The sequence below is a fragment of the Mauremys mutica genome, chromosome 6, assembly GCF_020497125.1.
Source record: "Mauremys mutica isolate MM-2020 ecotype Southern chromosome 6, ASM2049712v1, whole genome shotgun sequence".
NCBI classification, from domain to species: domain Eukaryota; kingdom Metazoa; phylum Chordata; order Testudines; family Geoemydidae; genus Mauremys; species Mauremys mutica.
The window spans coordinates 100,924,977-100,937,793 of NC_059077.1; the positions used below are offsets into that span (position 1 = coordinate 100,924,977).

At 37.4% G+C, this 12,817-nt stretch overlaps 1 protein-coding gene across 5 annotated transcripts in view; it reads right to left on the reverse strand.

Annotated features, from left to right (window-relative positions):
* The window catches only part of CNTLN (centlein), a 268,961-nt gene that overhangs the window by 35,497 nt on the left and 220,647 nt on the right, over nt 1-12,817 (reverse strand). For all 5 annotated transcript variants that reach the window (XM_045021860.1, XM_045021859.1, XM_045021864.1 and 2 more), the window contains 2 exons: nt 9,124-9,309; nt 1,378-1,475 (listed from right to left, as the gene is read on the reverse strand). In XM_045021860.1, the coding sequence (XP_044877795.1) occupies nt 1,378-1,475; nt 9,124-9,309 (284 nt within the window). The remainder of the gene's footprint in view (nt 1-1,377; nt 1,476-9,123; nt 9,310-12,817) is intronic.

The window sequence follows — 12,817 nt, forward strand, 5'->3', positions numbered from 1 at the left end:
TTCTGGAACTCAATAATACACTGTAATAAAGGGAAATTGCATCACTGTGTAGCATCTGAAAAACCACACTGTCGTTTCTTTTACAAAACTGCAAAATCTTATAAAATAATTTAGCAGTATTTTAACAGAAGCCTCTTGAAAAATCAAACTCACACTTCATCTTCGAAATTTTATGATGCAGAAATGTATGCCTCATGCAATGCTTTTCCAGCTAGAGTACAAATTAATATTTTAAATCTAAACATTGAGTATTTTCTGAATATGTTCATACAGCTGGACTGTTTTTTCTATATAAAACAAAATGAATGGTAGCAGTATGTTGATACATAAAACATTGCTGATATCATGTCAATACCATATGAAATCAGCAAGAAAACTATAGTACAATATATTCCTTCAATCTATTTTCACGTTTGTATTGACACATTAGTATTATTTGAGTGACTACGTGGAATACTTTTGGCAAAGCAAATGTAGTATGTGTTACATAAAAACAATATAATAAACAGTACCAATATTTTTAATCTAAATCTACACACAACAGTAGAAGGCTTCTTTATTTTTTTTCTTAAGGCACTGACCACTAGAAAGTATACATTATTAAAGTGTTTTTAAATAATCTTCTCTATTTGAAGTGAGCAAATTGTATCAATAAGGAAAATTATACAGATTCTCTAAAATAAAAAATTGGGGATGGTTGGATTGGTTTTTTTAAAAAAAACTTTTGATCAGACATGAAGTTCATAAATGTGCGAATAGGTTATATTTATATCCTAAATATAACTGAAGAACAGCACTACAGCTGCTTTTATACTATGAAGCTAGGGGGGGAAATCTCAGTGGTATATGTCAAAATCAATATACATGAATTCCAAAGTTAAAATAAATCTTAATCAATTCAAATATAAACAAACACAACTGTCCTTTTGCACTTTTTACAAATATAAGACTGGATATTTAATCCAGTTTAAGCATCTAAACCTTGACATGTCTCCTAGCCCCAAGGCAAAGAATTACTGTATTTGAAAGACTGCTTTTAGCAGTGCTGAGGCATTCATTTAGATTTACATCAAGGATAACTAAGTCCACTCTAGAGTCTGAATTCTGACTTTAGATATTCTTATTACAGTGCAGACATTGTAGCCAGCTAATCACTCATCAGTTTATACAAAATGTGATCTTAGCATATACTGTTCTGATTTTCTGAAAAGCCTGAACAGTTTGCAAGATTTATCAGAGAGAGAGAGAGAGAGAGAGAGAGAGAGAGAGAGAGAGGTTTCTCTCAGAAAGTCTGGATCTGAAATGATTAATCTTGGAATAATCACATATCTGCCACTGGGTGGCACCAAACACAATAGATAGAGGAAGAGAACATACTTTTCCTGTAGTTCCCGCATCCTTTCTTCTTTTTCCTGGGCTTCATTTTTCAGAGACTTAATGGTGGTTGAGTGTTTAGTGATTTCATTATTTGCATTCTAAATTGAAAAAAATACTTGTTAAAACATAAATAGTATGGATTAAATATTATCTGAGGTATAACCAATAATGAATTTGTTTAAAATAAAAGGGCTTACTGTATAAAAGTTTTTTTGATTAACATTATTAATCAACATTTCATATCTATCATGCTATACAAAAGAACACTCCTATTTTCACATTTATCAGAACTCTTTGCCTTTGAAAATACATTCAAAACTGCTATTTTTTCCACATGACAATAATTATTCTTTATTAATATATGTTCTTCAGGGTATAGGTAGGTACTTTGTCCCTAACAGGACCAGATTTTCCCTTGCATGGGATTGTCAGTAAGAGAAGTAAGTAGGAAGGAAGTAAAACTCTACATGGTTAGTCTTGTGGAGTTTTTTTGAACTGTACTCCTCTGCTGGGATGATTTGCAGTATGAGATTTTTGAGACTATGGTTCTTCCCAATCCTTTTGATTTGGGTGAACGAACAAACAAAAAAAACCCTTCCATGATGAGACAAGCAGTTGTGCTACAAGAGTAGCTGGTGCTCCACTGTCCACTGCAGCTGGTAAATAGAAGACATGGAGACAATCATTCCAAGTTGGTCAGATTTCCATATGCAAGTCCCTAGTCTCTGTTGGGGAATGTAGCAGCCCCAAACATCGAGCCAGTGAAGGAGCATTGACTCGGGACAGCAGCAAAGGGGGTTAGTGCCATCAAGGTGGCATTCCCCCTGTTCTATACAATAAGAGGGAGATCTGCACACAGAAGGCCCACTCTGCATGCAGATCCGCTGGGGATGATCTGGCCCAGGATCAGGTGCAGGTTAATTTAGTGCTTGTCTACACTGCCTTGTAGTTTGGACTGTTGGGGGTGTGAATTACAGAACGCACCAAAATCCTGCACCCCTCCCCTGCATGTGGACACTGTGGAGGCGATCTAAAAGGTACCTATTTTGCATTAACGTAGTCTTCTTCAAACAGGACTATCTTATTGCAAAGTAGGTACATTTTAGTTTGCACCCACATGGGGGATTTACAGTGCAGCATTTTGGTGAGCACTTTAATCCAAATTGCAGGGCAGTGTAGACACAGCTTTAAACACCGTCTGCAGAAAAAGAAATAAGAGAATTTAAATAAGTATCCATCTAACTGTAAGTTCAAATAAATGTATATATTAGAGCTCCATAGCTGAAATGAGCAGTATAATTACTGTATGTAACAGTGGGCTATATATTCAAAGCCCCAAGCAAGTGACATACCCAAAAACTGCATGGGTGGGAAATGTGTGCACAATGCATTTTTGAAGGTTCAGCCATTGTGCCGGGCTTTGGGAATTTACCCATTAAGTCTAAAACTGTGAGTGAATAGATCAGACAGGCAGTAAACAGAGATACTTGAGGAGAATTTCCCTGCTCAGTGCAGGCTTGTAACTCCCATTAACATTAATGGGAGTATTGTACATAGCACTGTGCACCTCACGGGGAGGATAGGCTCTTGTGTGTATAGTTAGGTGTAAAGTATTGTTTTTAATACATTGTACAGGCTCTTTTCTGGTGCTACAGAAAATGTTAAATTAGAACAGGAAATGTTGGCTACTCACTTATTTCAATAATGCTGCTTATCCTTCCCTGCCTGAGAACTTTCTTTTGCCATTAAAAATGTTATCCTAAGAGGTTATATTGATTTTGGTTTAACATTTTTAAAAGAAAGTAAAAATTAAAAGCAGGTTGGTGCTAAAAGCAAAAGCTAATGAAAAATGTGTCAGTAAGTTTAACCTGAAACTGGATTTTTTTTTAATTAAAAAAAAAAGAAAAAGAAAAAGATGTGCTTGGTGGTAAATACAAACATACCGTAAAACACAGAGAATGATGTATAGTTTTATAACCTCTAAGATAAGATGAATGTAAGTAAAAAATGTTGTGATGTAGTGAAGCTCATTGGGTCTTTTACCGGAGTAAGGACTGCGGGATTGATCTTAATGGAAATGAGCTCAGTGATCTATTATATAAAGTGAAAAATGTTAACGTGGTTAAAGCATGCCTAGGATTCCAAAGTTTCTGGGTCTGGCATGTCACCTGATCCTGAAAACGTGAGGTTTACACCAGAAATTTTTTTAAATGATAAATGGCAGCAGAATGTTACTGAGTTTCCTGACCTGTTTGTTGAGCTTGACCTTCATTAGAGCGAAGCATAATACCCAGTTATATGGGTTTACATACCACATGTGAACATGAACACTTATGTGAGAAGTGGGCCTCTTGCACATTCTTAGAATCAAAGACTCACAAAGAAGAGGTTGTTAAAACAACTATAAGAGCACTCACGTCCAGAGGGGGATTACCCCTTCCTGGGGAAAGAAAGCAGGAAAGGGTGTGTTGGAAGGGGAAGGAATGAACAAAGCTTTTTCACAGAGGGTTTGGATTGACAGTGTGTGTAAGAAAGAGGGGGGAATTTCATTCCCAAGTACCACTGGCCTAAGGGATCTGCTGAACATTCTCAGACTATGGCTATATCTACACTTCCATGGTAAATCGATCTAAGTTACGCAACTCCAGCTACGTGAATAAAGTAGGTGGATTCGACGTAGCTTAGGCCTACTTACTGTGGTGTCTACACCATGCTGGGTTGGCAGGAGACACTCTCCCGTCGACTTACCTTACTCTTTTCATTCCGGGTGGAGTACCGGAGTTGACCGGAGAGCGCTCTACCATCAGTTTAGTGGGTCTTCATTAGGCCCGCTAAATCGATCCCCGGAGTGTCGAGCTGGCAGTAGTATAGATATAACCTAAGTGTATGGAGATCCTATGTCTTCACACTTTTTCTGTTACGCTCACACCATCCATTTGACTCATGGGCAGCATAGCACCAATGCAGACAAGCTGCCAGGGAATACCAGAAAAGCAATTGTCCCTGGAACCCTCTTCAAAGGGATAGAGAAGGCTGACTATCTATATTTTGATTTATCATTAGTAACAGGACATCAACCTGGAAATGCTAGTAAGAGATTGTTTTTCAGATTAATATATATATATATATATATATATATATATATATATATTTGCTATCCAAGGGGAGTTAATCACATACATCCACCGTGTCTGTTCCAAAAGACCAAAGTCACCACACCACCCTATGTCCAAATAATTGTCCTTATTCAGGCAAACTCCTATTGATTTCCATGAGATATTGTGACTCTCACTGGACTTCAACTGGAAGAATAAAAATTGAGTAGAAATTGAGAATCTCAGGATTTGGATCAATAAGTCAACTATTGTTGGATTTATGGAGTGATTTGCACTCAATGTGCTCAGCTCAGTGTTGTGATATATTTAAAAAGTTTTTGATTAAATCTTTTACCCTTCATGTTTTGGGAGGCAACTCACTCTGCTAGTGCATTACGAGAGGCAACTGCACGTCCAGGAGTAAGAGAGCCCCCGGCACCCGGGTGATGGGCTAGGGAATGACACGCATCAGGAGGAGCAGAGAAAGAGATGCAGCTGCTGAGAGACATGGGGGTCTGGGAAAATATCCTAATTAAACTGAGACAAGTAGGAGGAATGGGGGACTAAGCCAAATTTCACAGGAGAATTCTGGCAGTTGGGTTGTGGCTCCTGACTGAGAGGTGTCACATTGGATATCACAGGAGATTTATAGATTTCAGGAGGGAAGAAGTCTAAAGGCAGGGGATGAAAGCTGGAGGACCACATCAATTGGAAAGTAAGATGGGCCACATATCCAGAAAGAGATGGAAGGGGCTCAAACTAATGGAATGCTCAGCTGGAGAGTGGGGGTTATAGCAGAGTAGGGGGTGGTGAGAGATTTCCAGCAGCCTGACTCCCACTAAAATCAGAATCACAGCATTCGCATTTGGTGCAGCAGGCAAGAGGAACTCTCTGGAACCCTAACTCCCCGCCCCCCCCAGCTGAATCCCTGGCCCCTAACCTCTAGTCTAATCCTTACCCTAAACCCTAAGGTTACTGCCTCACCCTTATATCCAAAGTGACTCTGCTCTCCTGCCATAGGGCTCTGTGAGGTCACTTCCTCACCCTGTATCCAGAGCCTATATAACAACAATTGGATTAGTAGAAACCCGGCTTTTCTGGTTTTCCAGTTTTCACCAAAATCAGTGGGGTTCAGCCCATTGACACCTAGACAGGCCGTGAAATTTTGGGATTGAATTGATGTGATTTTCAGAAGTTCTCTCATACAGACAGAGAAATCCCATCAAGTTGAGTGTAAGGCCTTGCTTTGCTTGGCCAATGAAATGTAAGCAACAGGAACATCCAACCTTTACCAAAAAAGATTTTGTTTCCTTGAAAATGTTTCTAGCAATACAAAACCATAGAAAAGCAACTGAGAAATGGTCTGACATGGAAACAGAAATGACTCTAGGTATAATGTTATTCAGTATTTTCCATTAGGCATTAATGGATCAAAATAACATTCTTTTGAGTGCTAAATAAGCCATGATAAATCAGCCATATTGGTGAATGAAAGGAACTGTTTAAGATCCCAAATCTTTAATAGGATGTGTATCTAGACTTATACATTACAAATAAATATTAGGGAGGTCAATTAATTGCAGTTAACTCATCTGATTAACTCAAAAAATTAATCACAATTAAAAAAATTAATTGCAATTAATTGCAATTTCAATTGCACTGTTAAACAATAGAATATTAATTGAAATTTATTAAATATTTGTGGATGTTTTCTACATTTTCAAATATATTGATTTCAAATACAACACAATACAAAATGTACAGAGCTCACTTTATATTATTATTCTTATTACAAATATTTGCATTGTAAAAATGACAAAAAAATAGTATTTTTCAATTCACCTCATACAAATACTGTAGTGCAATCTCTATTGTGAAAGTGCAACTTACAAATGTAGATTTTTTTTGTTACATAATTGACTCAAACAAAACAATGTAAAACTTTAGAGCCTACAAGTCCATTCAGTCCTACTTCTTTTTCAGCCAATTGCTAAGAGAAACAAGTTTGTTTACATTTAAGGGAGATAATGCTGCCCGCTTCTTATTTACAATGTCACCGGAAAGTGAGAACAGGCATTCACGTGGCACTTGTGTAGCCAGCACTGCAAGATATTTACATGCCAGATATGCTAAACATTAATATGCCCCTTCAGGTTTTGGCCACCATTCCAGAGGTCATGCTTCCATGCTGATGACACTCATTAAAAAAATAATCCGTTAATTAATTTCAGACTGAACTCGTTGGGGGAGAATTGTATGTCTTTGGCTCTGTTTTAACCACATTATGCCATATATTTCATGTTATAGTAGTCTTGGATGATGACCCAGAACATGTTGTTCATTTTAAGGACACTTTCACTGCAGATTTGACAAAACGCAAAGACGATACCAATGTGAGATTTCTAAAGATAGCTACAGTACTCGACTCAAGGTTTAAGAATCTGAAGTACCTTCCAAAATCTGAGAGGGACGAGGTATGGAACATGCTTTCAGAAGTCTTAAAAGAGCAACACTCCAATGCAGAAACTACAGCACCCGAATCACCAACAACAAAAAAAAATCAACCTTCTGCTGGTGGCATCTGACTCAGATGATGAAAATGAACATGCGTCGGGCACACTGCTTTGGATCGTTATCGAGCAGAACCAGTCATCAGCATGGACACATGTACTCTGGAATGGTGGCTGAGGGATGAAGGGACATCTGATTCTTTAGCGCATCTGGCACATAAATATCTTGTGACGCCGGCTACAACAGTGCCATACAAATGCCTGTTCTCACTTTCAGGTGATATTGTAAACAGGAAGTGGGCAGCATTACCTCCTGCAAATGTAAACAAACTTGTTTGTCTTATTGATTGGCTGAACAAGAAGTAGAACTGAGTGGACTTGTAGGCTTTAAAGTTTTACATTGTTTGATATATATGAAAACTAAGGAGTAGAAAAGTAGTACCTCCTTTACTTATCAACTTATCAAGTCCAAAGTTCTGTGTTTTCCCTATAAGGGTCGATAATGTCACTGCCTATGAAAGCTGTAAGGGATGCAGATCCCAGCATTATTTTTAGGGTGAATGCTACAGGAGAAATTTTGAACTCAGAATCTAATAGTAAAAAAAAACAAACAAACAAAAAAACCCCATGATTTACATATTATTTGTAATCTGTATATTTATATGTATAATATAAAACATTTATATCATACAATTGAACTTTACACACACAGAACTAAATCCTCAATCAGTTTTTACTGAGTTCTTACTCAAGGAAAACTTCTATTAAAATCAGCGAGAGTTTTGCTTGAACTAAATGCTCAATAAATACTGAATAAGGTTTTGGCCAACAGATATAATAAATAATAGTAATAATAATACCTAACATGTATGTAGTTTCCTATACTGAAGATCTTACACTCTAAATGCAGATCCTTAATGCTTTGGGGTCTGAGTTTGTCACATATTTAATTTTACTTTAAAAAAATTAGAACACTTTTAAAGATATAGGAAATCAGTTTTCAATGTCTTCGATACTAGGCTTCCATACAGCTGGTGTCAAATATTTTTATTAAATAGCGCAATATTCTCTGTCTGAAGCACCAAGAAATAACAACTTTGGTCCAAATATTTTATAGTTTTTACATGGCAAATGGAATATTTTGGAATACTAGGTTCATCAACATGCATGTTTCTTTCTTTGATGAGATGTTGGCCATTTCTAACTTAAACATATCAGTGTGGGCTTGTGTGGGTGAGTATATATCTATATCTATAAAAAACTTACTAAAACAAAACTCTCCACTGCTCAGACTTCTCCCCATGGAGAGAGCGGAGAGATCAAACAATATGTGACAGATGTTAATCACATCACTTCATGCTCCATGGGAAAGTGCTATACTACGTTTGTGAGCATGGTATAAAAGTCTATATAGAATAGAACAGGATAACCTGAGATTCAAAAATCAGATTATTAACTAGTTATATTTTTTTCTTGTTACCTATTCCTTGCCTATTTTTGTCCCTTACCTATTCATCCAATCCTAGCATGCCCATCACCGTGATATCTGGTCATCAACCAAATTATTAAATTGAAATTAATTCTTAAAAATGAACTCTCTCCCCTTCTTCATTATTTGCTAGTCATATATGCAAGGATCTTTTTTTAAATTACTGTGAAACCGTTGGGTTATTTAGTCATTAGCATTATTGTTGTTAACTGCTATCAGAAATGCAACAAAAATAAGGGACTAGCTCCCTTTGAAAGATAACAGTAATACTGATTTCTAGATAAGAAGACAGAAGGTGTTACATGAGTTACACAACCAGCACACTTCAATCTTACCCTAGTCACTAATGCTCAGCTCTTTCTCACACACAGCCTGAAATCACGATTCCCCTCTAATAACATAGTTTCACTGCACTTCCAACAAGCTTTCATCTTGGCCTGCTTTGTCTGTAAAAGACCCTTTCACTGCAAGATTCACTCATTTGGTTATGACTATATGTCTACCATCTAATAACAAAGATTATCTGACACTTACATTCCTAGTTATGGGCTAGCCTATGGCAAATTGTACCTTTTTACATCTTTGAGACCGAGCAAATGAAATAATTCTACAGTAAAAGTTATCCTGTTAGCTGACTAATCTGTTCTCTCACCTTCAGTTTGCAATACAGCTGCTTCAACTCCAAATCTGTGTTCTTTGAAGGAGTAGGTGGTGTGACTTCAATTTGGTTAGAAGTCACAGGACCCTCTTTCAACCTGGTAGCTTGGGCCAGATGCTCTAATTTTCCTTGTAAATCTTCTCTCTCTCGTTGCAACTCAGCCAGATCGGAGGTCAATGTCTGTTTTCCAAATAAAAGTAATAAATAGTCACAGTTACATTAAAAAATTATTTGTTTCTGCTTGATCACAACAGGACATACATTAGAAAAATAAACAACAGACTCATACATTATCTTTACTCTACATTACATATTAGTTGGCTGAATTCACTGGTCCAGATAGTAGAAAAATCAAATCTTGCAGTAAAGAGAGGTAACCTAATACAGAAAGTCACATGTGAAACCTTACAGTTTGATTGCATATATTGATATTTGTCTCATGACAGGAAACAAAAGTTATAGGAAGCTGTATAGTAACAGTGGTTACTGCTGACACAGGGCTATCTGATTCTACAATTATTTCCTGTACTAAGTATCAGGAAATACCAAGCTATCGCAGATATCACCCTGTGGTAAGGATGGTTAAATGTCAATTTTGTTTTAATGGTGACTATTGTAAGCTTACTTGAATGTTCTGTTGACAACTGCTGTAAAACATACATCCTTTTCTTGGCTTTTGTTTTGATATTTGTAGGGCTTGTAGAGGTTAAAGCAAAATGGACCAGCTGCACTAAATATCTTCTGGTTGGCTGGTCTTTACTCATGTTGTGTTATTCCTTCTTTTTCACATATATGCACCATAGCTAGAGAGCCACGTATTCCATAACCTTGACTCTAGGGCTGATGTACTTAACTGGTAAAAGCCAAGCTGGAGCAGGACAGCATAACAGATGTTAGTTGTTTATTCCACTGGGTAGGTCTTACCACCCTATATTGCAGCCAAAATGCTTCTCATTTAGCAACATAAATGTTAAGTCCAATTAGCAGACGGGGCTTGTTAGGGATTTAGTTCAAATAAATAGCATGCAAACTATCTCAGTCTTACAGCGCTTGATTGACAACTGACAAGGCCCATTTAATCAGTGAAGTATAATATCACAGTACTAATTAAATATGTAATTTTAGAAATAAAAAATATTTTCTTTAAATTCACCTATACTAAAGAATACACAATTAATGTTATTCTGTGAACAGGGCACCTGGAATAATCTTTATGCCAGTGCTTATCTTTCACCAGTCTGTAGTCAGCAGAAAGCCACCAACCTTTAATGGCATAACAACTCTCTGCTCCTTAAGAGGGTAACTACAGTACTATTTTATTATTCCAAAGAAGCTTATAATATGGTAGTTTAACATAAGGAACAATTAGACAAAATGATATTGAAATCTCTCAGAGGAGGGAAAAAAATCTTGTGTGTGAAGAATCCCAATTTGAAATTGGAAAAGATACTACAGCTTTTAAATGGCAAATGCGTAGCTGATTACATGTTGGTATGTAAAATAATTGGTAAACATAGGTACAAGATATTGTTTATATTTCAAAGGATGCTAGTATTGACATTAAAAGCAGAATTCTACATTGTTCAAAGTTATGTGCAAAATAAATGCGCCTTAAAATATAAACACTATATGTACATACACATATTTAAGTCACCTGAAGATCTGTGATGAAAAATATATCCAGGAAAAAAAAGAAAAAAAAACAACACACTTTCATGAACATATTTATGTTCATTACAGACAGCATGGGGAAGTTTGCACATTTTAAATTAGATTAAAAAATATTTATAGATACAACAAAATACAGTCTAATTTTTTAACCCAAATACTGATACCATTTCTGCACTCACATACACTTATTAAAGCCAGTGGAAATTGTGCATATATATCTGAGATCAGGACCACTGCTGGTAAAAGGCTTAATCTTTCCATTTCCTTACGAGTTTGCTGTAATTTCATTACTTAACCACAGACCAACGGTACTAAGGTAACTTTTGATTGGAACTCTTTAATCTGTTATGTTATTCCCACCTCTCAAAACCCACAGGATTTAAAATGAGAACATCATGTGGGTAGAGGATTCGAAGTGAAGGATACTTAAAAAAAACAAATACAAAAAAACCCCAACCTAACAACAAAAAAACAGTAGCACTTCAGGAAGCTGCAGATGTTAATTTATCCAACATATGCAATGCTTCTGTACCCAGATTTTCATGATTTGATTTTTCTATTGTAAATTATTCCTAAAGACAAAAGTGGAAAATGACTAAGTCTGTGAAGTACAGATAGTTCTATGTTTGTGCTGTCTAACATCATGGGGTTTTAGCCTGGGACTCAATGAGATTCCCCACCCCCAGGATTGATAATGTAAGCAAAACCATCAGAGCCAAAGCATCATGGTCACAGTAGTCACTGTCATGAATGTGGTATCAAATAGATTAAAGGAGCAATGTGGGATGGATTGTCCCAAGACTCGCTTCAGGGCAACAACTTTGGAATTCTTAAGCCCTAGTTTTTGGAATTTACTTAAACTAGGAAATAGATACTTTTCCGTCTTTAAAACACTTACACGTACAAACATTAAATGTAAGAGAGAAACCAGGTATGTGCGGAGGGGAAGAGGAGGAGGGGTGTGTCCAGGGAGCAGACAAGGAAAAAACCTACATTTCCCATTGCGGACAGACATGGATGTCCCTTGCAATCAGTGACTGCTGAGAGGTATGTCTGCACTACATCCCGGATCAACATTCAGGCAAATGTAGTGCAGTTGTAGCCATGTTGGTTCCAGGAAATGAAAGAGACATGGTGGGTGAGGGAATATCTTTCATTGGACCAACTTCAAGCCACACAGACCTGAAGAAGAGCTCTTTGTTACTTACCTTAAGTTCATCACTTTGATTTTTTTCCCCCTCCAGCAATAAGTTTCAGGTTGTTGAGCTGTTGTTTTTTTAAACGCTTCCTTTTTGGCCTTCCTAACATGCAGCCAAATCCTGAGTGACAGACTCTAAGAAGATTTGTTCCATGGGAACAAGTCATGGGGCTGAGCAGAGAAATTTTCAATCCCAACTAGACCAGGTGTTTTTAAATTCAGGCTGCAGGTGCTACGCCTGTTCGTAGTGACCACACTCTGCTGCAGCCCCTAAAAGATGTTTACAGATTCACTGTGCACACACTTATCCTAACCCCCCTGCTCCTGGTATATCCACAGAGCTATGTCCATGGGGCACAGAAAAGTAAGTGGTGCAATCCTGGCTTTATTGAAATCAATGGCAAAATTCCCAGTTGATTTCAATGGGGCCAGGATTTCACCCAAGATGTCTCTCTGTGCAAGATCTCCACTACTTGGCCCCCTGCTTGGTAATTCTGCTATGTTTGGCCACTACACAGAGAACTGCACGATTACACCATCATTACTCTGCACATGGCAGATTGTAAATCCTTTGGGAGAAGGAACCTCTATGACTGTACAGGACCTAATATAGTGGTCCCCAACCTTTTTCATCTGGCGACAAGCCACAAAGGATCGTGGCAGTGGACGAACATCTGCAGAAATTCCACAGAAAAGCAGCAATGTCAATAGGCGTTGCCGCCAAAATGCACCATCATCCAGAGGCGTCGCCACCGAAATACTGCCGAAAATTGGTGGCATTTCGGCGGCGACACCTCTGGATGACACAGCTTGGTGGTG